Source organism: Cherax quadricarinatus, chromosome 10, assembly GCF_038502225.1.
Source record: "Cherax quadricarinatus isolate ZL_2023a chromosome 10, ASM3850222v1, whole genome shotgun sequence".
NCBI lineage: Eukaryota > Metazoa > Arthropoda > Malacostraca > Decapoda > Parastacidae > Cherax > Cherax quadricarinatus.
The window spans coordinates 37,675,712-37,703,670 of NC_091301.1; the positions used below are offsets into that span (position 1 = coordinate 37,675,712).

The following is a 27,959-nucleotide window of genomic DNA, read 5'->3' on the forward strand; positions in this document are numbered from 1 at the left end:
CTGTCTGTCCAGCCTGAGTGCCTCAGCTTCCCTGCCGTCATTGTTTACAAGCCAGGGTGGCCGGTTGCATGCATACATTCGATACATTTTGTATTATTCCATTGTTTATAGTGCTTGTAACTGCTAAATAAGCCACCATGGGCCCAAAGAAAGCTTCTAGTGCCAACCCTGTGGTAAAAAGGGTGAGAAATATGTACTATCGTACCACGGTCAGCTCCTACTGCACCACTGTCAGCTGTTGCTGCACCACGGTCAGCTGTTGCAGCACCACGGTCAGCTGTTGCTGCACCACGGTCAGCTGGTCCTAGTGGCATTAAAAGAACAAGGGAAGTAACCCCGGAAAAGGACGTGCTACCTAAAGTCCTAATGGAAGGGGATTACCCTTCTAAACATTAACAACTTCCACACTCTCCCCTCCTCCCATCCCATCAATCATTACCAGATCTTCAATAAAGGTAAGTGTCAGTTTGTGTGTATTAAAATTAATATTTCATGTGGTAAATTTTTTTTTTTTCATGCTTTGTGGTGTCTTGCACAGATTAATTTGATTTCCATTATGGGGGAAATTAATTCACCTTACGATAATTTTGGCATACGATGAGCTCTCAGGAACGGATTAATGTCATAAGGTGGAGGTCCACTGTATTGTATAAAAATACTATTACTATCAATAAGTTATCTACCTATCATATTTATTCCATAATAATATTAGGTATAACATAAATAACATAGAAGCATGATACAGAGGCACAAATTAATAAAAACTGACATTATACAGAGAGGTATTGAAGGGTGGGTGGGGCTATGATAAAGGGAGAAGGCGTGAGCAATCTCTCTCAGTAACTTGTGGACCACCATGGTGTGTGGAGGTGTGAGCTCAAGGCACTATAAAATACAATAGGGCCCCACTTATACGGTGGGTTAGGTTCCAGGCTGTCGCCGGAAAGCAGACATCGCCGGAAGGCAGAACGCCATTTTTTCCATTTATAAATGCATATAAATGCCAGACAAGTTTACACTAGATTATATTAAGTTAGTAATAGAACTAGGCATTAAAAATACACAAGGTAAAATACATTCACAGTAAATTCATTACTTATCTTAAAGTATTTGTAATCTTAATGTAGGGAGAGAGGTGAGTAGTACTTATTTGTAGGAAGTCAGGTGCAGGTAGCCCAGGTGTAGGTAGCCCTGGCTCCCCATCTCATACTTAACCCTTTCAGGGTCCGTCCCGTAGATCTACGGCTTTACGTTCAGGGTCCAAACCGTAGATCTACGCCATGAGCTCAGCTCACTCTGATAAACTGTGAGTGGTACATTTGGGCCTAGATATGAGAGAATACATCTATGTGGTATGTGTGCACCACATAAAACAGATCCTGCAGCACACTGTGTATAATGAGCGAAAAAAAATGAAATCATGATTTTTCGATTAAAACAGCAACTTTGCAGTGTTTTTTCGTATGTTTTTTATAATTGTATTTGCGATTTCTTGGTCTCATATGATAGAATGGAAGACATATTACAGAAATAGAGATAATTTTGATTGGTTTTAGCACTGGAAATGGTTTGAAACTGAGCTCAAATTAGCAGAAATGTTAAATTTTTGCCGATATTCAAGAGTAAACAAACGACCTCACACGTCTAATACATGTCAGCTGGTGGGTCTAATATACATTCACAAATATGGTGATGATATTTATACAATTATTACAGTATTGCATAACAGTAAATCTTCTATTTTTTGGTGTGAATAAAAATTCATTATGTGAATAAAAAATCAAAATGGAATTTATTTGTAAAGCCTCAAAACATAACTAATGAACAGAGGAAATGTTAGTTTAGTGCCAGGAATGCCTACATTGTTCATTCTGAACCCTATTTTGAAATTGGAATATTTTGAACTTTGTGTTAAATTGGCCAAATTAACAATTTCTGATCACTTTATTTTGTAGTTGAAACAGTTGACTTGGCGATTTCTTGTGCTCAATCGATAGAATAGAAGTAATACCAGTGAAATAGCTAAGAATTTGGTTGATTGGAATAATGTAATTGGCCTAAAATGGGAGTCAAAGTCGGCAAAATCGCCGATTCGTAAATATCGCTGACACATCAAAATTCGCGAGAGCATAATTTCGTCAATTTTCCACCAAATTTCGTACTTTTTGTTTTATTACCTTCACAAAAAGATTCTCTACGATTTCATAAGAAGAAATAACAAATTTTTTTTTTGAAAATTCTTGGACACTGGTGCGTGACTCCAGATTTGGGCCTTGGACCCTGAAAGGGTTAATATACGATATTTAAAACATCCCAGAGAGGTAAAATACACATACAGTACACTCATTATTTACCTCAAAATATGTGTAGTCTTAACCCTTTCAGGGTCCAAGGCCCAAATCTGTAGTCACGCACCAGTGTCCAAGAATTTTCAAAAAAAAAATTTGTTATTTTTTCTTATGAAATCGTAGAGAATCTTTTTGTGAAGGTAATAAAACAAAAAGTACGAAATTTGGTGGAAAATTGACGAAATTATGCTCTCGCGAATTTTGATGTGTCAGCGATATTTACGAATCGGCGATTTTGCCGACTTTGACTCCCATTTTAGGCCAATTACATTATTCCAATCAACCAAATTCTTAGCTATTTCACTAGTATTACTTCTATTCTATCGATTGAGCACAAGAAATCGCCAAGTCAACTGTTTCAACTACAAAATAAAGTGATCGGAAATTGTTAATTTGGCCAATTTAACACAAAGTTCAAAATATTCCAATTTCAAAATAGGGTCCAGAATAAACAATGTAGGCATTCCTGGCACTAAACTAACATTTCCTCTGTTCATTAGTCATGTTTTGAGGCTTTACAAATAAATTCCATTTTGATTTTTTATTCACATAATGAATTTTTATTCACACCAAAAAATAGAAGATTTACTGCTATGCAATACTGTAATAATTGTATAAATATCATCACCATATTTGTGAATGTATATTAGACCCACCAGCTGACGTGTATTAGACGTGTGAGGTCGTTTGTTTACTCTTGAATATCGGCAAAAATTTAACATTTCCGCTACTTTGAGCTCAGTTTCAAGCCATTTCTCGTGCTAAAACCAATCAAAATCATCTCTATTTCTGTAATATGTCTTCCATTCTATCAAATGAGACCAAGAAATCGCAAATACAACTATAAAAAACATACGAGGAAACACTACAAAGTTGCTGTTTTAATAAAAAAATCATGATTTCAGTTTTTTTCTCTCATTATACACAGTGTGCTGCAGGATCTGTTTTATGTGGTGCACACATACCACATAGATGTATTCTCTCATATCTAGGCCCAAATGTACCACTCACAGTTTATCAGAGTGAGCTGAGCTCATGGCGTAGATCTACGGTTTGGACACTCACCATAAAGCCGTAGATCTAAGGGACGGACCCTGAAAGGGTTAATATAGGAAGAGAGGTGAGTAGTATTTATTTGTAGGAAGTCAGTGTAGGTAGCCGGTAGGTGTAGCCTACACCTACCGGCTACCTACACTGTGGCCCAGAGCCATATTAACATTGACATGCCTTGTTCACTGAATTTAATCATTTGTAACAACTACCTTTAGATGCCATCATAAACGAAGGTAGAAGTAATGAATAATTCATGCCGAAAATTGTAAACAAAAGCGGAGTGGGGGAGTGGCTGGGCGAAACGCAGATTCATACACGTTTTCTCTGATGGCTACCACACAGCTCCACAAGTATTATTATCAGAGCACACATAAAATATGCAATAAATGCCAGACAACAAGTTTACACTAACTTATATTAAGTTAGCAATAGAAATAGGCATTAAAAGCACAATAAAAGGTAAATACACACAGAGTACACTTATTACTTACCTTAAAATATTAATATTAATGTGTGAGAGGTGAGTGGCAGGGTGTTTATTGAATAAAATCAGAATGGCACACCATCATCCTCTAACTTGGCACTTAAAGCAAGAGGCTTACGACTTCTATTTTTATCACAGCTAACCTTAGAGGCCATCGTCAATGAGAGCCAACTAGTTAACGAAAGAGTAAACGAGAGAGAGAACGAGATGCAGAGTTGAGACAATGTTAGAACACAAACTGAACAGGTAGTGGACGATCACTTGGTCAGGCGAAAAAAATGCTATTTAATATGTGTCTACTTTTAGTTCATTCACGTCCATTTGTAAGAGTTTGTAAAACATTTACCTCAATATTTTTTTATTATAATAATATTTACCTCACAATACAAATACTCTTACATTGTGTACAAGTTGTACAAGTTAGTTCAGAATAAACAAACAGCAACACACCATTTTTAGAGTGAATGAAGATGATGATAATAATAATAATGATATTATTATTATTATTATTATTATTATAAAAAGCACTAAACCCACAAGGGTCATGAGTTGCTATATATAGAGTAAAGGCATACGAAAAGAATATTTTTCTACAGTTACCCCCCCAGTGTTTGACTAGAGAAAACGTAATTCTTCCGACACTACCTACACAGCTGCTTTGTAAACAAATCTCATATTTACATCAATTTTTATTCTGTGAGTGTATGTATCATGTTTATATGCTGTGTAATGGGTTTCATATATAGTTGTGAGGAAAATATCATAGATGGATTAATGAAAATGCCTATATTGATGTAAAATAAGACATTTAGTGTGCCCAAGAGTGATTATGATTATTATTACGTAGTATTGGCGTCATGAGAAGAGAGAGACTTAGCAATTTTAATGTGTACCTGCACACCAGCACAGTGTGTAAGTATATTTAGGTACAGGTACACTTAAGTATAATTATCAGAGTACATATAAAATATGCAGTAACTTTAAAACACTTGAAATTTTGGAAAGTTACCTGACATAATAGATGTGGTCACGGAAAATGTAAACAAATCGGGTGGGGGGCGCCGTATTTGAAAGACCGCTTGCCGTATAGCAAATTTTGGTTATAATTTGACATCGCCGTATTAGTGGAACGCCATAAGGCGAAATGCCATAAAGCGGGGCCTTACTGTATTGTATAATATTACTGTTTATATCACTAAGTTATCTACCTATCATATTTATTCCAGGATAATACTAGGTATAACATAAATAATGTAGAAGCATGATAAAGATGCCTAAATTAATAAATATCTGTCATTATAGAGAGGTATTGAAGGTTGGAGGGCAGGGAGGGATTAAAAAAAAAAAAAGTGACTGCCACCATTACAGAAATATGTTACGCACTGTGTGCTAAACATACACTCTTTTTCAGTAAGTCAGTCAAGTCAGTAAGTCATTCAGTCAAGTCCGTGTGTCATTCAATCAAGTCAGTGTGTCATTCAGTCAAGTCAGTAAGTCAGTCAAGTCAGTAAGTCATTCAGTCAAGTCACTGAGTTATTCGGTCAAGTCAGTTATTCAGTTAAGTCTGTGTGTTTTCTGCCTCATTCTTTTTAACTGTACGAACTGACGCTTCATTAAGGCCATAGGCCCTCACTATATTCACCACACATGAACCACTCTTAAACTTATCTAATATCTCCATTTCCTTCGTAATTCCTAGACTTGAATGCTTAAACCATTTCTTGTCACTTGCGGGAACACTTGTACGCTTAGTGGGTGGCATGATTGCTTGGCAGATTTAACAAATGGAAATGAAAATAAGAAAATGTGTATATAAATGAACACAGTTTCCCAAGTATCATCGTTGACTCAATGGTGTAACCCACAGACCATCCTGCCCAGCGGGCGACTGCACACTCAGAATTTTTTCCTGTCCCGCAACCGTGTTAAACTAATTTTACAAAGTGTTAAACAAAAATATGCCGCAATTATTCAATCGTGGTACAGGTCCACAATCACAAATCCGGCATTCAGTTATTCGGTTCCTTCAGTTATTCGGCACTAATTTTGGCTAGCATAATTTCAAATTTCCAGGGTCGCCACACCAACCTGCTGATACTGTTTGGCAGCACTACTTGCTGCATAAGTCATTCTAATTTCTTTTTCTCCATTTGTTATAGCCTGCTTACTTTTAGCCCTAGCCATGGTTCCAATGAATAAAAGAAATGCTTCTCATTATGTAAAGCACCTACACAGTGCATTATCCATTAAAGATAAGGTGGCTTTGAAGCCACTGTCAGTTGTCATGAGCTCAGTCTCATGAAGCAGGAGAATATGCTTTATTATTATGCTAATATCAACACTACAGCTTATTGCCTATCACAATTGATCTAATATGACATAATAAACAATATAAATAACATAAAATATATTAAATACTCCAGAATGAAGTATAGCACAGGACTAACTGTGATATACACTCGTACTGCACCATAAACCTGAAACAAAAAAGTTATTTTCTCTATATAGATTATCACACATAGCAGCATATGTGTAGAGAACCTAGGATAACCCAAAAAAGTCAGACAACATGGCTTATTTCTAGTACCTGGCTTGGGTTAGCCATATATGATTTTTGGTAAATATTCAATTCCCAGCCAGGGTAGAAACATTGGGCATGTTTCTTTACACCTGTTGTCTATGTTCACCCATCAGTAAATGGGTACCTGGGTGTTATCCAACTGGTGTGGGTGTTATCCTGGGGCACTGACCTAATTTGCTTGAAATACTCTGCATAACAAGCGTCTTTCTATATAATAGTATGTCACTGATGTCAGCTAGGCCTGTGTACATTGTACATGTACGTACAGTAAATAAAGATATTATTATTATTATTACACCTACCATCCAACTTACGACCTGCTCGACATACGTCCACTCGACTTACGACCGTGCATCTGGCAGCTGGGCTGGGCCAGCTGATGCACACCACTGTACAATATTTGACAATACTCGCGGCAGCAATGCGTCATGCAGGCAGCATCAGTTTGAGTAACCCTGTCCTATCAGCAGCATCATACTGTATTAACTGTACTAACTGGACAGTAAATTTCACCATGGCCCCTAAGATGAAATCTGAATCTTGCACTGGAGATTGTGGCAAGAAAGCTCTTACTCTCGAACTCTCTATTTGTTTTCACTGTTGCACATAAACCTGTCTGTATCTGTCTGCCTATATATCTGTGTATCTCTGTGTGTCTGTTTATCTGTCTGTCTACCTGTGTGTCTGTCTTTATGTCTACCTGTGTGTTTGTCTTTATGTCTACTTGTGTGTCTTTGTCTACCTGCATGTGTCTTTCTGTCTACCTGTGTGTCTGTCTATTTGTGTGTGTCTTTATGTCAACCTGTGTGTGTGTCTGTCTGTCTACCTGTGTGTCTGTCTGTCTACCTGTGTCTGTGTCTGCCTGTGTGTCTGTCTTTATGTCTACCTGTGTGTGTGTGTCTTTCTGTCTACCTGTGTGTCTGTCTACTTGTGTTTGTCTTTATGTCTACCTGTGTGTGTCTTTCTGTCTACCTGTGTGTCTGTCTACCTGTGTGTGCGTGTGTGTGTCTGTCTACCTGTGTCTGTCTTTCTGTCTGCTTGTCTGTCTCAGAGCCACTCATTAAGAGTGTAATTGGTCTTGAAGATGCCATATTAATAATGATGATAACACAATAATAATCACTGAGGTGCATTAAATGTGTATGAAATGTTGATATAAACATTTTGCTTAATCCATCTATGATTTCTTTTTCAAAATTATATAATAAACATGCTACATAACATATAAACATATAAATTAACAAATATGAGATGTTTTTCTGGTCGGCTTGACAGAGTGAACAGGAATTATTCGTGTCCGGGCTGGTAACAACAACAACAACAACAATGTTTGTTTACATAACTCACCAACCTTCTACATACTCATTCGTTTATTCATTTAACCCGTAAACGGTCCAAGCAGATCTACGTTCACATGTGTAGTACTACAAAAGTAGATCTACGTTTTTTTTTACATATTTTCAAATATAACAAAAAAAAAAGTACATCAAAGTTTTTTACACATTTTCAAATGTAAAAAAACAAAAAGAAGATCTACTTTTTTACATACTTTCAAATGTTGAAAAAACATATACAGTGGACCCCCGCACAACGATTACCTCCAAATGCGACCAATTATGTAAGTGTATTTATGTAAGTGCATTTGTATGTGTATGTTTGGGAGTCTGAAATGGACTAATCTATTTCACAATATTTCTTATGGGAACAAATTCAGTCAGTACTGGCACCTGAACATACTTCTGGAGTGAAAAAATATCGTTAACCGGGGGTCCACTGTATATACATTTGGACCGTTTACGGGTTAACCTTGTTTACTCACCTCTCACTCTACATTAAGACTACAGATATTTTAAGGTAAGTAATGAGTGGACAAGATTATTATATTATAGTTTAATAATAATATTATTAATATTAGTACATATGTATTATTGTAATAATAATAATTATTATTATTAATTTAGGGCACTGGAGGACAGATCCACTGTATAGCACTTTGTCTCTATTATTTGGGTTATCCAAGGTAATTTATACTATGTATGATAACTTACGTGTACCTGAGAGAGAGAGAGAGATACAGAGAGAGAGAGAGAGAGTGAGAGCGAGACAGGGAGAGAGAGCCACATTCAGTCAGCCAATCACCCACCCGGCCAACCCGGCCTGCCACCCACCTGGCCTCCCACCCACCCACCCACCCGACCTCCCACCCACCCAGCCACCCACCCAGCCAGCCAGCTACGTATTACATATATTCCAGAATCGTTTCTCTTTACTTAGGGTATAGGTTATACTACATTCTGGCAGGATGACACTACCAGTGGTATTCTCCCATTCACTGTGTCGACAATACATAAAGGTAACAGTAACATATGATACTCTATGCGATGTAAAATTTACAGTACACTTCACTACCATGTATACATTATATACAGTAAATAAATAATTAAAATATAACAATAGAAGTAAATTATGGTAAAAAGAATGAAATAATGATTGTACATTACATTACAGTACTATGTAGGTAGCTTATATAGGAAAAGTTTGACATTATGCCCTACCCAGTATGTCGGCAATTTTCAAAGGTTCGTCTTACGTCCATTTTGACTTAGGACCGGTTGGTCGGAACCAAGCTTAGTCGTAAGTCGGATGGTAGGTGTATTATTATTATTATTATTATTATTGTTATTATTATTATTATTATTATTATTATTATTATTATTATTGTTATTATTATTATTGTTATTTTCTCAATTGTTTGTTTTATTATCTTATTGAAACTTGGGCAATGTATGATGGAAAGATACTTCTTAACGTACACCAAAAATGAAAGAAATCAGACCATAAATAGTGGAGTTCACTTCTCAGCCATTAGCGGCCGCTTAGCGGTATATTTTTGTATGGTTTTTATGTTATATTCTCATTTTTTTGGTCTCATTTGATAGAATGAAAGATATACACCTACCATCCGACTTACGACCTGCTCGACATACGACCATTCGACTTACGACCGTGTTTTGTATGCCAAATTTCTGGGAAATAAACAACTGTTTGTGTTGTACACAGTGTTTATCCTAAACGTTACAGTATCAAATACATTTCTAACAGCATAAAAAGTAAAGTAAAAAATGAAATATCACAATAAAATAAAGTCATCACAAAAATGTGTTGTTAATATTCAGTAGTAAGGTTCGACTTAGGTTCATTTCGACTTACGACCGGTTGGTTGGAACCAAACTCGGTCATAAGTTGGATGGTACCAGTATTACAGAAATAGATATGATTTTGATTGCTTTAATGATGAAAAGTACCTTGAAATTGCGCTCACAGTAGCGAAAATGTTCTATTCTTTAGCGAAGCTCAAGGGTAAACAAATAACGTCACTGTCCATTACTTGTCCGCCTGCCAGTCCAAATTCCAATACGGAGTTAAGAATGGGTTGAGATTATTTATACAATTATTACAATAACGCAGCAGTCTGCATGACAGTATATCTTCTGTTTTTTTTTTTTTTTTTTTTGTGAATAAAAATTCCAAATTGAAAGCAAGAGTAATATAAGAGGGGCCTGGAGCCGTGACTAATGAACAGAGTAAATGTTATTTTAGTGCCAGGAATGTCTGCATTGTTTATTCTGGACCCTATTTTGAAATTGGCATCTGTTGAAATTTGTGTGAAATTGGCCAAATTGCCAATTTCTGACCACAATATTGGGTAGTTGAAATAAGTGAATGGTGGTTTCTTGTACTCTGTCGACAGACTAGAAGTAAGTTAATAAGTAAGTTTATTCAGGTATGCACAAATACAGTTACATAGATTATCATACATAGCAGTGTATGTATGGAGAACCTAGGATAACCCAAAAAAGTCATAGTGACTTATTTCCAGTACCTGGCTTGGGCTTGCCATAAATGATTTTTGGTAAATATTTTTTTTTTCTCAGTTGTTTGTTGGGCTGTCTTATTGAAACTTGGGCAGTGTATGATGGAAAGATGCTACTTAACGTACAACAAAAATAAAAAAGATGGACGATAAATAAGGGAGTTCACTTCTCAGCCATTAGCCGCCTCTTTGCAGTATATTTTCGCTTGGTTTTTATGGTTGTATTCTTGTTTTTTTTGTCTCATTTGATAGAATGGAAGATCTTCTTTCTTCTTTCAACAAACCGGCCATATCCCACCGAGGCAGGGTGGCCCAAAAAGAAAAACAAAAGTTTCTGTTTTCAAATTTAGTAATTTATTCAGGAGAAGGGGTTACTATCCCCTTGCTCCCGGTATTTTAGCCGCCTCTTACAACACGCATGGCTTACGGAGAAAGAATTCTGTTCCGCTTCCCCAGGGAGATAAGAGGAAATAAACAAGAACAAGAACTAGAAAGAAAATAGAAAACCCAGAGAGGTGTGTGTGTATATATATGCTTGTACATGTATGTGTAGTGTGACCTAAGTGTAAGTAGAAGTAGCAAGACGTACCTGAAACCTTGCATGTTTATGAGACAGAAAAAAGGACACCAGCAATCCTAGCATTTTGTAAAACAATTACAGGCTTTCGTTTTACACTCACTTGGCAGAACAGTAGTACCTCCTTGGGCAGTTGCTGTCTACCAACCTACTACCTACAGAATGGAAGATATATTACAGAAATAGACATGATTTTGATTGCTTTCATGACGAAAAGTACCATGAAATTAGGCTCAAAGTAGCAGAAATGTTCGATTTTTGCCAATGTTCAATGATCTTTGTGTAAGTCAAGTTGGTTAATTTTATTAAGTGTATTCTAACCTAATCACTCTGTAATCTGGCAAACTCAGTAATCCGGCACACTACAGGTCCTAGTGATGCCGGATTTGTGATGGAGGACCTGTATAACCAAAACGTGCAAGACAAAACCATGGTAAACGATGGTCTGCTGTATTTTTCATAGCTGTGAGTGCTGAGTGACTTACAAGGTTAATAATATTATTAATATACGTATGTTATAATATCTTTATTTCTACAAGTATGTACATGTACAAGTACATATTTTTTTTTTTATCAAACCAACCCTATTTCACCGAGGCAGGTGAAACTGGCGGGATCATGACAGAAATGTTAAAAGCAAGAGGGCATATTGCGTTGAAGTCATTGGTATTTTTTTTTATAAATGTATGATAGAGGGTAAGATACCTAGGGATTGGCAGAGAGCATGTATAGTTCCTTTATATACAGTGAAGGGGGACAAAAGAGATGGTAAAAATTATAGGGGAATAAGTTTACTGAGTATACCAGGTAAAGTGTACGGTAGCGTTATTATTGAAAGAATTAGAGGTAAGACAGAGAGTAGGATTCCATATGAGCAAGGAGGCTTTAGAGTGGGTAGGGGATGTGTAGATCAAGTGTTTACTTGACAGTATTTAGATAGAGGTAAGCAAGTTTTCATTGCATTTATGGATTTAGAAAAGGCATATGATAGAGTAGATAGGGAAGCAATATGGCAGATGTTGCAAGTGTATGGAATAAGTACTAAGTTACTAAATGTAAAGTAAAAGGACACAAGTGCAACTAATGTGACATTTTTATTGTGGCAACATTTTGCTCTCCAAGAGCTTTGTCAAGTCGTTACGGTAACGGCTTGACAAAGCTGGAGAGCTAAGTGTTGCCACAATAAAAATGTCACATTAGTTGCACTTGTGTCCTTTGACATTACATATTGTCAGTAATTCTACCAACATTATTACAAGTTACTAAATGCTGTAAAAAGTTTTTGAGGATAGTGAGGTTCAGGTTAGGGTGTGTAGAAGAGAGGGAGACTACTTCCCAGTAAAAGTAGGTCTTAGACAGGGATGTGCAATGTCACCATGGTTGTTTAATATATTTATAGAAGGGGTTGTAAAAGAAGTAAATGCTAGGGTGTTGGGGAGAGGGGTGGGATTAAATTATGGGGAATCAAGTACAAAATGGGAGTTGACACAGTTACTTTTTGCTGATGATATTGTGATTATGGGAAATTCTAAAGAAAATTGCAAAGGTTAGTGGATGAGACTGGAGGCAGTGGAGATGTCATGTCTGAGGGCAATGTGTGGTGTGAATATAATGCAGAGAATTCGTAGTTTGGAAGTTAGGAGGAGGTGCAGGATTGCCAAAACTGTTGTCCAGAGGGCTGAGGAAGGGTTGTTGAGGTGGTTCATACATGTCGAGAGAATGGAACAAAACAGAATTACTTCAAGAGTGTATCAATCTGCAGTGGAAGGAAGGCGGGGTAGGGGTCGGCCTAGGAAAGGTTCGAGGGAGGGGGTAAAGGAGGTTTTGTGTGCGAGGGGCTTGGATTTCCAGCAAACATGTGTGAGTGTGTTTGATAGGAGTGAATGGAGACAAATGGTTTTTAATACTTGATGTGCTGTTGGAGTGTGAGCAAAGTAACATTTATGAAGGTATTCAGGGAAACTGGCAGGCCGGACTTGAGTCCTGGAGATGGGGAGTACAGTGCCTGCACTCTGAAGGAGGGGTGTTAATGTTGCAGTTTTATAAACTGTAGTGTAAAGCACCCCTCTGGCAAGACAGTGATGGAGTGAATGATGGTGAAAGTTTTTCTTTTTTGGGCCACCCTGCCTTGGTGGGAATCAGCCAGTGTTAATAAAAAATATATAAATAGTGGATGAGTTTGGGAGGGTGTGTAAAGGTAGAAAGTTGAAAGTAAACATAGATGAGAGAAAGGTGATGAGGGTACCAAATAATTTGAACATCAAAATGGTATACAATACCGACAGGTTGTTAGGTAAGACACATATGCAACAGTTAGACAACTTTATTCCGAAACGTTTCGCCTACACAGTAGGCTTCTTCAGTCGAATACAGAAAGTAGGCAGGAACAGTAGAGATGTGAAGACGATGTAATCAGTCCATCACCCTTAAAGTCGTAGAATTTGAGGTTGTCAGTCCCTCGGCCTGGAGAAGTTCAGTTCCATAGTCAGGAACTATCTGAAGATTAAGCGAATCGCTTAATCTTCAGATAGTTCCTGACTATGGAACTGAACTTCTCCAGGCCGAGGGACTGACAACCTCAAATTCTACGACTTTAAGGGTGATGGACTGATTACATCGTCTTCACATCTCTACTGTTCCTGCCTACTTTCTGTATTCGACTGAAGAAGCCTACTGTGTAGGCGAAACGTTTCGGAATAAAGTTGTCTAACTGTTGCATATGTGTCTTACCTAACAACCAAATAATTTAGATAAAGAAAAATTAGATATTGCATTGGAAAGAGGGAATATGGAAGAAGTGAATGTTTTCAGGTATTTGGAGTTGACTTGTCCGCGGATGGGTTTATGGAGGACGTTAACCATAGAATTGATAAAGGAAAAAAGGTAAGTGGTGTATTGAGGTGTATGTGGAGACAAAAAACATTATCTATGGAGGCAAAGATGGGAATGTATGAAAGTATAGTGGTACCAACACTCTTATATGGGTGTGAAGCTTGGATTGTAAATGCTGCAGCGAGAAGGCAGCTGGAAGCAGTAGAGATGTCCTGTCTAAGGGCAGTGTTTGGTGTAAATATTATGCAGAGATTTTGGAGTGTGGAAATTAGGAGGAGGTGTGGGGTTACTAAAAGCCTTAGTCAAAGGGCTGAATAGGGGTTGTTGAGGTGGTTTGGTCATTTAGAGAGAATGGATCAAAGTAGAATGACTTGGAGTGCATATAAATCTGTAGGGAAAGGAAGGAGGGGTAGGGGTCGACCTCAGAAAGGTTGGAGTAAGGGGGTAAAAGAGGTTTTGTGGGCGAGGGGCTTGGACTTTCAGCAAGTGTGCATGAGTGTGTGAAGATAAGAGTGAATGGAGACAAATGGTTTTTGCGACCTGACGAGCTGTTGGAGTGTGAGCAGACTAATATTTTGTGAAGGGATTCAAGGAAACCTGTTAACCAAACTTGAGTCCTGGAAATGGGAAATACAATTCTTGCACTTTAACCCTTTCAGGGATTTTGACGTACTAGTATGTCTTACGCACCAGGGTTATTGACGTACTACAGGTCCGCCATCACAAATCCGGCAATCAGTTAATCGGTTCCTTCAGTTATTCGGCACTAATTTTGGCTAGCATAATTTCAAATTTCCAGAGTCGCCACACCAACCTGCTGGTACTGTTTGGTGGCGCTACTTGCTGCATAAGTCATTCCAATTTCTTTTTCTCCATTTATTGTTTTAACCTGCTTGCTTTTAACCCTAGCCATGGTTCCAATGAATAAAAGAAATGCTTCTCATTATGTAAAGCACCTACACAGTGCATTATCCATTAAAGATAAGGTGGCTTTGAAGCCACTGTCGGTTGTCATGAGCTCAGTCTCATGAAGCAGGAGAATATGCTTTATTATTATGCTAATATCAACACTACAACTTATTTGCCTATCACAGTTGATCTAATATGACATAAGAAACAATATAAATAACATAAAGCACGTTAAATACTCCAGAATGAATAATATTTGGCATAACACCGAGCAGTTCGACAGAATTATGAAGAGGATGTGGTAAACAAATACCATTCTCCTATCCTTGCCTTGGTGGCTTATATTAGAAAAAACGGAGTATAGCACAGGGCTAAATATGATATACACTCTTAATCTGCCATAAACATGAAACAAAAAAGTTATTTTCTCTCTATAGATTATCACACATAGCAGCATATGTGTAGAGAACCTAGGATAACCCCAAAAAAGTCAACGTACCTTATTTTTAGTACCTGGCTTGGGTTAACCATTTATGATTTTTGGTAAATATTCGAATCCCAGCCCCCTCAAGTAAGGTTCCTTGATGTTGGTGAGGGGCTCTTGATTTAGGGAATTGGATCTGTGCTCCAATTCCCCGAATTAAGCCTGAATGCCTTCCACATCCTCCCCCCCAGGCGCTGTATAATCCTCCGGGTTTAGCGCTTCCCCTTTGATTATAATAATAATAATAATCGAATCCCAGCCAAGGTAGAAACATTAGGCGTGTTTCTTTACACCTGTCGTCTATGTTTACCCATCAGTAAATGGGTACCTGGGTGTTAGTCGACTGGTGTGGGTGTTATCCTGGGACACTGACCTAATTTTCTTGAAATACTCAGCATAACAAGTGCCTTTCTATACAGTAGTATGTCACTGATGTCAGCTAGGCCTGTATACCTTTTACATGTACGTGTAGTAAATAAAGATATTATTATTATTATTATTATTATTATTATTATTATTATTATTATTATGTTATTATTTTCTCAGTTGTTTGTTGGGTTATCTTATTCAAACTTGGGCAATGTATGATGGAAAGATACTTCTTCACGTACACCAAAAATGAAAGAAATCAGACCATAAATAGCGGAGTTCACTTCTCAGCCATTAGCGGCCGCTTAGCGGTATATTTTTGTATGGTTGTTATGGTTATTTGATATGGTCTCATTTGATAGAATGAAAGATATATTACAGAAATAGATATGATTTTGATTGCTTTTATGACGAAAAGTGCCTTGAAATTGCGCTCACAGTAGCGAAAATGTTCTATTCTTTAGCGAAGCTCAAGAGTAAACAAATGACATCACCGTTCAATACCTGTCCGCCTGCCATTCCAAATTCCAATACAGAGTCAAGAATGGATTGACATTATTTATACAATTACAGTGGACCCCCGCATACCGATTTTAATCCGTGCAAGAGGGGTCATTGTTATGCGAAATAATCGGTATGCGAATGAATTTTCCCCATAAGAAATAATGGAAATCAAATTAATCCGTGCAAGAGACCCAAAAGTATGAAAAAAAAAAAATTTTTACCACATGAAATGTTAATTTTAATACACACAAACTGAAAAAGGCATGCACACTTACATGACACTTACTTTTATTGAAGATCTGGTGATGATTGATGGGATGGGAGGAGGGGAGAGAGAGTGTTAGTGTTTAGAAGGAGAATCCCCTTCCATTAAGACTTGAGGTGTCAAGTCCTTTTCTGGGGTTACTTCTCTTCTTCTTTTAATGCCACTAGGACCAGCTTCAGAGTCACTGGACTTCTTTCGCACAACATATCTGTCCATAGTGGCCTGTACCTCTCGTTCCTTTATGACTTCCCTAAAGTGTTTCACAACATTGTCAGTGTAATAATCACCAGCACGGCTTGCAATAGCTGTGTGAGGGTGATACTCATCCATAAAGGTTTGCACTTTCAGCCACATTGCACAGATTTCCTTAATCTTTGTAGTAGGCAACTTCTTCAATTTCTCTCTCCCCTCCTCTGAACCAGTTTTCTCAGGTCTGGCCTCTTGCTCTTGAAGTTGATCTATCAGCTCATCAGTGGTTAGTTCTTCATTGTCCTCCTCCACCAACTCTTCCACATCCTCCCCACTAACCTCCAACCCCAAGGACTTTCCCAATGCCACAATGGATTCCTCAACTGGCATAATCCTCTCAGGGTTAGCCTCAAACCCTTCAAAATCCCTTTTGTCTACACATTCTGGCCACAGTTTCTTCCAAGCAGAGTTCAAGGTCTTCTTAGTCACTCCCTCCCAAGCCTTACCTATAAGGTTTACACAATTGAGGATATTAAAGTGCTCTCTCCAAAACTCTCTTAGAGTCAATTGAGTTTCTGAGGTCACTACAAAGCACCTTTCAAACAGAGCTTTTGTGTACAGTTTCTTGAAGTTTGCAATAACCTGCTGGTCCATGGGCTGTAGGAGAGGAGTGGTATTAGGAGGCAAAAACTTCACCTTAATGAATTTCATGTCCCCATAAAGTCGCTCTGCCACGTCTGTAGGATGACCAGGGGCATTGTCTAACACCAGGAGGCACTTAAGTTCTAATTTCTTTTCAGTTAGATAATCTTTCACATTGGGGGCAAATGCATGGTGTAACCAGTCATAGAAAAAGTCCCTAGTGACCCATGCCTTACTGTTTGCCCTCCACAGCACACACAAATTCTCCTTGAGGACATTCTTTTGCCTGAACGGTCTGGGAGTTTCAGAGTGATACACTAATAAAGGCTTAACTTTGCAATCACCAGTAGCATTGGAACACATCAACAAAGTAAGCCTGTCTTTCATAGGCTTATGTCCTGGGAGTGCCTTTTCCTCCTGAGTAATGTAGGTCCTGCTTGGCATTTTCTTCCAAAACAGGCCTGTTTCATCACAATTAAACACTTGTTCAGGTTTCAGTCCTTCAGTCTCTATGTACTTCTTGAATTCCTGCACATATTTTTCAGCCGCTTTGTGGTCCGAACTGGCAGCCTCACCATGCCTTATCACACTATGTATGCCACTACGCTTCTTAAATCTCTCAAACCAACCTTTGCTGGCCTTAAATTCACTCACATCAGCACTAGTTGCAGGCATTTTTTTAATTAAATCCTCATGCAACTTCCTAGCCTTTTCGCTTATGATCGCTTGAGAGACACTATCTCCTGCTAGCTGTTTTTCATTTATCCACACCAATAAGAGTCTCTCAACATCTTCCATCACTTGCGATCTTTGTTTCGAAAACACACTTAAACCTTTGGCAAGAACAGCTTCCTTGATTGCCTTTCTGGTGCCCACAATAGTAGCGATGGTTGATTGGGGTTTCTTGTACAACCTGACCAGGTCGGCGATACGCACTCCACTTTCATACTTATCAATGATCTCTTTCTTCATTTCTATTGGAATTCTCACCCTTATTGGTGTAGGGTTGGCACTAGAAGCTTTCTTGGGGCCCATGGTCACTTATTTTCCAGAAACAGCACCGAAAACACTGTAATAATACGAAATATTCCGATTGTATGCTTGGATGTTACCGCGGAGGCTGGCTGGTAAACAATGGCACGGGCGGCACATGTGAGGCTGGCTGAGGGCGCACATTGGACACGTCTCGGACGAAAATCGGTGAGCGGGTTTTTAAGCGGTATGCGAGGCAAAATTTTTGCGATTAAAGCAAGCGGTATGCGGATTAATCGTTATGTGGTGCCATCGGTATGCGGGGGTCCACTGTATTACAATAATGCAGCAGTCTGCATAACAGTAAATCTTCTATTTTTTTTTTAATAAAAATTCCAAATGGTAAACAAGAGTAATATGAGAGGGGCCTGTAGCCTTGACTAATGAACAGAGAAAATGTTACTTTAGTGCCAGGAAAGTCTGCATTGTTTATTCTGGGTCCTATTTTGAAATTGGCATCTATTGAAATTTGTGTGAAATTGGCCAAACTGCCAATTTCTGACCACTTTATTGGGTAGTTGAAATAAGTGAATGGGCAGTTTCTTGTACTCAGTTGACAGACTGGAAGTAAATAAGTTTATTCAGGTATACACAAATACAGTTACATAGATTATCATACATAGCAGTGTATGTATAGAGAACCTAGGATAACCCAGAAAAGTCAGACAAAGTGACTTAATTCCAGTACCTGGCTTGTGCTTGCCATATATGATTTTTGGTAAATATTTTTTTTTCTTGGTTGTTTGTTGGGCTATCTCATTGAAACTTGGGCAATGTATGATGGAAAGATGCTTCTTAACGTACAACAAAAATAAAAAAGACGGACGATAAATAAGGGAGTTCACTTCTCATCCATTAGCCGCCTCTTTGCAGTATATTTTCGTATGGCTTTTATGGTTGTATTCTCATTTTTTGGAGTCATTTGATAGAATGGAAGATATATTACAGAAATAGACATGATTTTGATTGCTTTCATATCGAAAAGTACACACCTTGAAATTGAGCTCAAAGTAGCGGAAATGTTCGATTTTTGGCTATGTTCAATGAACTTTATAAGTCAAGTTGGTTAATTTTATTAAGTGTATTCTAACCTAACCACTCTGTAATTCGGCAAACTCAGTAATCCGGCACACTACAGGTCCCAGTGATGCCGGATTTGTGATGGAGGACCTGTAGTACGCATAAATTCTAGCATCCTCAAATCAAGCAGGAAAAGGCTGGTAGGCTTAGGTGTGAGAGAATGGGGCTCTCTGGTCAGTGTGTGCAGTACAAAAAAAAAATCAGGGACCCAATGGTGCATTGTGGGAAAGCCATTTTTTTTCTCCTTGTTCACCATGTCTAATACTAAGAAACTCCTCACTCCTTGGCTAATTGCAGCTCTTTTGTTCCCAAGTAACAGTTCAGACACAGATGGAAGTGTCAGTGAAGATGAATTTCATGGTTCTGAGGAGTTTGTGACCAAAAGCAGTTCCCAGGAAACCAAATGGAAGGAAGGAAGAAAGGAAGGAGGGATGGAAGGTAGGAAGAAAGGGAGGAAGGAAGGAAGAGATGAGAGGAAGAAAGGAAGGAGGGAAGGAAGGAAGGAAGGAGACCATCAACCTAGGATAACCCAAAAAATTCAGACAGTGATTTATTTCAATGTGGGTGGGTGTTGACAGGCAGTGAGGGTGGTGAGTGATGGTGTGATTTGTCATTGTGACACTAATTATGCCAGTGACTCAGCATATTTACAAGTCCACCCCCACACAACAACTACAAGCTTTACAGAAGCTGTAGCAGTTCTGGGAAGTGTCCAGTGACTTTATGTGTGTATATATATTTTAGAAAATTATTATTATTATTTTTTTTATTATCACACTGGCCGATTCCCACCAAGGCAGGGTGGCCCGAAAAAGAAAAACTTTCACCATCATTCACTCCATCACTGTCTTGCCAGAAGGGTGCTTTACACTACAGTTTTTAAACTGCAACATTAACACCCCTCCTTCAGAGTGCAGGCACTGTACTTCCCATCTCCAGGACTCAAGTCCGGCCTGCCGGTTTCCCTGAATCCCTTCATAAATGTTACTTTGCTCACACTCCAACAGCACGTCAAGTATTAAAAACCATTTGTCTCCATTCACTCCTATCAAACACGCTCACGCATGCCTGCTGGAAGTCCAAGCCCCTCGCACACAAAACCTCCTTTACCCCCTCCCTCCAACCCTTCCTAGGCCGACCCCTACCCCGCCTTCCTTCCACTACAGACTGATACACTCTTGAAGTTATTCTGTTTCGCTCCATTCTCTCTACATGTCCGAACCACCTCAACAACCCTTCCTCAGCCCTCTGGACAACAGTTTTGGTAATCCCGCACCTCCTCCTAACTTCCAAACTACGAATTCTCTGCATTATATTCACACCACACATTGCCCTCAGACATGACATCTCCACTGCCTCCAGCCTTCTCCTCGCTGCAACATTCATCACCCATGCTTCACACCCATATAAGAGCGTTGGTAAAACTATACTCTCATACATTCCCCTCTTTGCCTCCAAGGACAAAGTTCTCTGTCTCCACAGACTCCTAAGTGCACCACTCACTCTTTTTCCCTCATCAATTCTATGATTCACCTCATCTTTCATAGACCCATCCGCTGACACGTCCACTCCCAAATATCTGAATACGTTCACCTCCTCCATACTCTCTCCCTCCAATCTGATATTCAATCTTTCATCACCTAATCTTTTTGTTATCCTCATAACCTTACTCTTTCCTGTATTCACCTTTAATTTTCTTCTTTTGCACACCCTACCAAATTCATCCACCAATCTCTGCAGCTTCTCTTCAGAATCTCCCAAGAGCACAGTGTCATCAGCAAAGAGCAGCTGTGACAACTCCCACCCTGTGTGTGATTCTTTATCTTTTAACTCCACGCCTCTTGCCAAGACCCTCGCATTTACTTCTCTTACAACCCCATCTATAAATATATTAAACAACCACGGTGACATCACACATCCTTGTCTAAGGCCTACTTTTACTGGGAAAAAATTTCCCTCTTTTCTACATACTCTAACTTGAGCCTCACTATCCTCGTAAAAACTCTTCACTGCTTTCAGTAACCTACCTCCTACACCATACACTTGCAACATCTGCCACATTGCCCCCCTATCCACCCTGTCATACGCCTTTTCCAAATCCATAAATGCCACAAAGACCTCTTTAGCCTTATCTAAATACTGTTCACTTATATGTTTCACTGTAAACACCTGGTCCACACACCCCCTACCTTTCCTAAAGCCTCCTTGTTCATCTGCTATCCTATTCTCCGTCTTACTCTTAATTCTTTCAATTATAACTCTACCATACACTTTACCAGGTACACTCAACAGACTTATCCCCCTAAAATTTTTGCACTCTCTTTTATCCCCTTTGCCTTTATACAAAGGAACTATGCATGCTCTCTGCCAATCCCTAGGTACCTTACCCTCTTCCATACATTTATTAAATAATTGCACCAACCACTCCAAAACTATATCCCCACCTGCTTTTAACATTTCTATCTTTATCCCATCAATCCCGGCTGCCTTACCCCCTTTCATTTTACCTACTGCCTCACGAACTTCCCCCACACTCACAACTGGCTCTTCCTCACTCCTACAAGATGTTATTCCTCCTTGCCCTATACTCGAAATCACAGCTTCCCTATCTTCATCAACATTTAACAATTCCTCAAAATATTCCCTCCATCTTCCCAATACCTCTAACTCTCCATTTAATAACTCTCCTCTCCTATTTTTAACTGACAAATCCATTTGTTCTCTAGGCTTCCTTAACTTGTTAATCTCACTCCAAAACTTTTTCTTATTTTCAACAAAATTTGTTGATAACAGCTCACCCACTCTCTCATTTGCTCTCTTTTTACATTGCTTCACCACTCTCTTAACCTCTCTCTTTTTCTCCATATACTCTTCCCTCCTTGCATCACTTCTACTTTGTAAAAACTTCTCATATGCTAACTTTTTCTCCCTTACTACTCTCTTTACATCATCATTCCACCAATCGCTCCTCTTCCCTCCTGCACCCACTTTCCTGTAACCACAAACTTCTGCTGAACACTCTAACACTACATTTTTAAACCTACCCCATTCCTCTTCGACCCCATTGCCTATGCTCTCATTAGCCCATCTATCCTCCAATAGCTGTTTATATCTTACCCTAACTGCCTCCTCTTTTAGTTTATAAACCTTCACCTCTCTCTTCCCTGATGCTTCTATTCTCCTTGTATCCCATCTACCTTTTACTCTCAGTGTAGCTACAACTAGAAAGTGATCTGATATATCTGTGGCCCCTCGATAAACATGTACATCCTGAAGTCTACTCAACAGTCTTTTATCTACCAATACATAATCCAACAAACTACTGTCATTTCGCCCTACATCATATCGTGTATACTTATTTATCCTCTTTTTCTTAAAATATGTATTAGCTATAACTAAACCCCTTTCTATACAAAGTTCAATCAAAGGGCTCCCATTATCATTTACACCTGGCACCCCAAACTTACCTACCACACCCTCTCTAAAAGTTTCTCCTACTTTAGCATTCAGGTCCCCTACCACAATTACTCTCTCACTTGGTTCAAAGGCTCCTATACATTCACTTAACATCTCCCAAAATCTCTCTCTCTCCTCTGCATTCCTCTCTTCTCCAGGTGCATACACGCTTATTATGACCCACTTCTCGCATCCAACCTTTACTTTAATCCACATAATTCTCGAATTTACACATTCATATTCTCTTTTCTCCTTCCATAACTGATCATTTAACATTACTGCTACCCCTTCCTTTGCTCTAACTCTCTCAGATACTCCAGATTTAATCCCATTTATTTCCCCCCACTGAAACTCTCCTACCCCCTTCAGCTTTGTTTCGCTTAGAGCCAGGACATCCAACTTCTTTTCATTCATAACATCAGCAATCATCTGTTTCTTGTCATCCGCACTACATCCACGCACATTTAAACAACCCAGTTTTATAAAGTTTTTCTTCTTCTCTTTTTTAGTAAATGTATACAGGAGAAGGGGTTACTAGCCCATTGCTCCCGGCATTTTAGTCGCCTCATACGACACGCATGGCTTACGGAGGAAAGATTCTTTTCCACTTCCCCATTTTAGAAAAATAGTAATAAAAACATTTTTTATTGTTGGTTTGTGTAAACATGTTTTGTAAACAATATAATAACTGTTTGTGTGGTTATTATGTAGTATACAATGAGTGAATATACATTCAGTGTACCTTATATTGGTCTCACAGGCCATAAAAGTTATTTGAACGACGAAAGAAAGGAAGGAAGAAGTAAGGAAGGGAGGAAGGAGGGAAGGTAGGTAGGAAGGAAAGAAGGAATGTAGGTGTGTGGGGAGGAAGGGATGTGTTGTGGATGGCAGTGAGGTTAGTGAGTGGTGGTATGATGCATCTTTGTGACACGACATGCCAGTGACTCAGCGTATTTACAAGTCCACCCACACACAACTACAAGCTTTCAGATCCTCTTGTAGTTGCAAGAACCTGTCCAGTGACTATATGTCTATATATATGATAGAAAATTAGTAATTAACAACATTTTTTATTGTTGGTTTGTGTAAACATGCTTTGTAAACAATATAATGACAGCAAAGTTTGTGCTGTTATTGTGTAGTATACAATGAGTGAATATATACCAAATAGTCTTTATATTGGTCTCAGGGGCCATAAAAGTTACGTGAAAAAATAAAATATTAAAAAATAAAAGAAAAAGTTGAAAAAAAAGAGCAAAAGCTATTACCGGGTGACCGGCAGTCGACGATGTTGCCGTAAGTGGTTCAATTTCTGTCATCTTTATGCCTCCATATCTCCGTAAATATTGATCACTAAAAAAAAAATTTTGGCGTATAATACTCGCAAAAAAAAAAAAAAAAACTATCATTTCATAAGAAATAATAATTTTTTTTATCGAATATTTTTCAAACCTAAGTGGGAGTTAAGGATCGAGGGTCTTGACTCTGAAAGGGTTAAAGGAGGGGTTTGGGATATTGGCAGTTTGGAGGGACATTTAGACTGTTGTATCTGAGTGTCTCTCTAAAGTCATTGTTTATGTATGAGTGATGGTGCAAGTGTTGAATGCTGATGAGTTTTTTTTCTTTGTTTTTGTGTTTTTCTTTCTTTTTGGGTCACTCTGCCTCAGTGGGAAAGATCCGACTTGTTACAAAAAAGTCAGATAATCTCACTTTTTGATTGCTCTTCCTTTGTTAATTGATAATGCTACTGCTTGATCTTATCATATGTTTTTTACTGTGTGTTATTCTCAGTAATTTAGAAGGGGTGGGGGGTGTACAGTGACCTTGTGCATATTGAAAATTGATCGGTTAGAAATGTGAAATTTGTGTATATTTTTGGGATGGTGAATACTGTAATTTAATTCTTGCAAATTTCAAAGATTTATTGTATGTCTTGAAAAATTTTTTCTCCTGTATATTATTTTTGCTGTCTCACTTGTTTTAATAAACAGAAAAATATTTTTATTCAGATCTACTGGAGGAAAGCGAAGCACTAAGGACATTATTATTAATGAACTGAACCGACATGGGATTAAGTACAGTGTGAGAAAACTACATGTTGGTGACTTTGTCTGGGTGTGTCAAGAGCGACACTCACCAACTTCTGCTCACAGCACCATGACTGAGGTAAAGCTTCATTTTTTTTCATTGATATTCAAGCTACTGCTGAGCACTGTCTCTCTTTTCATTATATATTTTTCATATAGTACATGTCTTATTTATTGTGGATATTGAGTTTGGTTAAGGCTACAGAATACCATACCTTTTAGTTATAGTTAACCCATTAACTGTGGACACCATTTTAGTGCACAGAGAGATGACATATGTGTTGTACTTGTATGCAGGATTTCTGTGCCTGCTGTTTTAAGTCTCAGCTCTGCTGTTTTAAGTCTCAGCTCAGCTGTTTGGGTCTTCTGCTACCTACTCATGCCAGTGGTAAAAATGTAGGAGCAAGCAGATCTCTACAGAGCATCATGAAGAACAAACTTTGTGTTTTTCTGCAGAATACAAAATGTAGTTTACATGTAATAAAATATTGTTAAGCACAAAAGAAAGCCACATTGGTTATTGAGTAGTTTTTTTTAACCCTGTCAGGGTCCAGGAGCCAAATTTCGAAGTACACGAGGATCCAAGAATTTAAAAAAAAAATTTTGTTATTTTTTTTCTTATGAAATGGTAGAGAATCTTTTTCTGAAGGTTATAAAACAAAAAGTACAAAATTTGATGGAAAATTAACGAAATTATGCTCTCACGAATTTTGATGTGTCAGCGATATTTATGCATCGGTGATTTTACCAAATTTGTCTCCTATTTTAGGGCAGTTACATTATTCCAGTCAGCCAAATTCTTAGCTATTTCACTAGTATTACTTCTGTAGGTAGGTAGTAGGTTGGTAGACAGCAACCACCCAGGGAAGTACTACCGTCCTGCCAGATGACTGTGAAACAGAAACCTGTAACTGTTTTGCATGATGGTAGGATTGCTGGTTTCTTTTTCTGTCTCATAAACACGCTAGATAACAGGGATATCTTGCTACTCCTACTTACACTTTGGTCACACTTCACAGACACGCACATGCATATATATATACATACATCTAGGTTTTTCTCCTTTTTCTAAATAGCTCTTCTTCTTCTTTATTTCTTCTATTGTCCATGGGGAAGTGGAAAAGAATCTTTCCTCCGTAAGCCATGCGTGTCGTATGAGGCGACTAAAATGCCGGGAGCAATGGGCTAGTAACCCCTTCTCCTGTAGACATTTACTAAAAAAGAGAAGAAAAACTTTATAAAACTGGGATGCTTAAATGTGCGTGGATATAGTGCGGATGACAAGAAACAGATGATTGCTGATGTTATGAATGAAAAGAAGTTGGATGTCCTGGCCCTAAGCGAAACAAAGCTGAAGGGGGTAGGGGAGTTTCAGTGGGGGGAAATAAATGGGATTAAACCTGGAGTATCTGAGAGAGTTAGAGCAAAGGAAGGGGTAGCAGTAATGTTAAATGATCAGTTATGGAAGGAGAAAAGAGAATATGAATGTGTAAATTCAAGAATTATGTGGATTAAAGTAAAGGTTGGATGCGAAAAGTGGGTCATAATAAGCGTGTATGCACCTGGAGAAGAGAGGAATGTAGAGGAGAGAGAGAGATTTTGGGAGATGTTAAGTGAATGTATAGGAGCCTTTGAACCAAGTGAGAGAGTAATTGTGGTAGGGGACCTGAATGCTAAAGTAGGAGAAACTTTTAGAGAGGGTGTGGTAGGTAAGTTTGGGGTGCCAGGTGTAAATGATAATGGGAGCCCTTTGATTGAACTTTGTATAGAAAGGGGTTTAGTTATAGGTAATACATATTTTAAGAAAAAGAGGATAAATAAGTATACAAGATATGATGTAGGGCAAAATGACAGTAGTTTGTTGGATTATGTATTGGTAGATAAAAGACTGTTGAGTAGACTTCAGGATGTACATGTTTATAGAGGGGCCACAGATATATCAGATCACTTTCTAGTTGTAGCTACACTGAGAGTAAAAGGTAGATGGGATACAAGGAGAATAGAAGCATCAGGGAAGAGAGAGGTGAAGGTTTATAAACTAAAAGAGGAGGCAGTTAGGGTAAGATATAAACAGCTATTGGAGGATAGATGGGCAAATGAGAGCATAGGCAATGGGGTCGAAGAGGTATGGGGTAGGTTTAAAAATGTAATGTTAGAGTGTTCAGCAGAAGTTTGTGGTTACAGGAAAGTGGGTGCGGGAGGGAAGAGGAGCGATTGGTGGAATGATGATGTAAAGAGAGTAGTAAGGGAGAAAAAGTTACCATATGAGAAGTTTTTACAAAGTAGAAGTGATGCAAGGAGGGAAGAGTACAGTGGACCCCCGCATAGCAACTTTAATCCGTGCAAGAGGGCTCATTGTTATGCGAAATGATCGGTATGCGAATGAATTTTCCCCATAAGAAATAATGGAAATCAAATTAATCCGTGCAAGACACCCAAAAAAAAAAGTATGAAAAAAATATTTTTACCACATGAAATATACATTTTCCTACACACAAAGAGAAGGATACATGCACAATAGTAGAGTAGTACATGCACAATATATATTGTGCATGTACTACTCTACTAAATGAAGAATAAATGACACTTACCTTTATTGAAGATGCAGCAATGACTGATCAGACACTGTGTCCTGGGAGTGCCTTTTCCTCCTGAGTACTGTAGGTCCTGTTTGGCATTTTCTTCCAGAACAGGCCTTATCACACTGTGTATGCCACTACGATTCTTAAATCTCTCAACCCAACCTTTGCTGGCTTTAAATTCACCAACATGAGCACTAGTTCCAGGCATTTTTCCCTGTTCACCTGGGTGTTAGTCGACTGGTGTGGGTTGCATCCTGGGAGACAAGATTATGGACCCCAGTGGAAATAAGTTAGACAGTCTTCGATGACACTGACTTTTTTGGGTTATCCTGGGTGACAAATCCTGTGGGGTTAATTGTTTCTTGGTATTCTCAATAAGCCACACCAACAACGGTGCTACAGCAGCAGCAGCAGCAGCTTACAGTGCTACAGCAGCAGCAGCAGCTGACAGTGCTACAGCAGCAGCAGACGATGCTACAGCAGCAGCAGACAGTACTACAGCAGCAGCTGATGGTGGTACAGCAGCAGCAGCAGTTGACAGTGCTACAGCAGCAGCAGACGATGCTACAGCAGCAGCAGACGGTACTACAGCAGCAGCAGCAGCAGCTGAC

General features: G+C 38.6%; 2 protein-coding genes and 1 long non-coding RNA gene across 5 annotated transcripts in view; 2 read left to right on the top strand and 1 right to left on the bottom strand.

Moving 5' to 3' along the window:
* The window catches only part of mus81 (mus81 structure-specific endonuclease subunit), a 355,921-nt gene that overhangs the window by 207,648 nt on the left and 120,314 nt on the right, over nucleotides 1–27,959 (top strand). For both annotated transcript variants that reach the window (XM_070083779.1, XM_070083780.1), the window contains one exon: nucleotides 24,689–24,845. In XM_070083779.1, coding sequence (XP_069939880.1) covers nucleotides 24,689–24,845 — 157 coding nt within the window. The remainder of the gene's footprint in view (nucleotides 1–24,688; nucleotides 24,846–27,959) is intronic.
* The window catches only part of LOC138852519 (uncharacterized), a 389,852-nt gene that overhangs the window by 179,817 nt on the left and 182,076 nt on the right, over nucleotides 1–27,959 (bottom strand). The window lies entirely within an intron of this gene.
* The window catches only part of LOC128688062 (intraflagellar transport protein 74 homolog), a 694,157-nt gene that overhangs the window by 75,332 nt on the left and 590,866 nt on the right, over nucleotides 1–27,959 (top strand). The gene's annotated exons all lie outside the window — the stretch shown is intronic.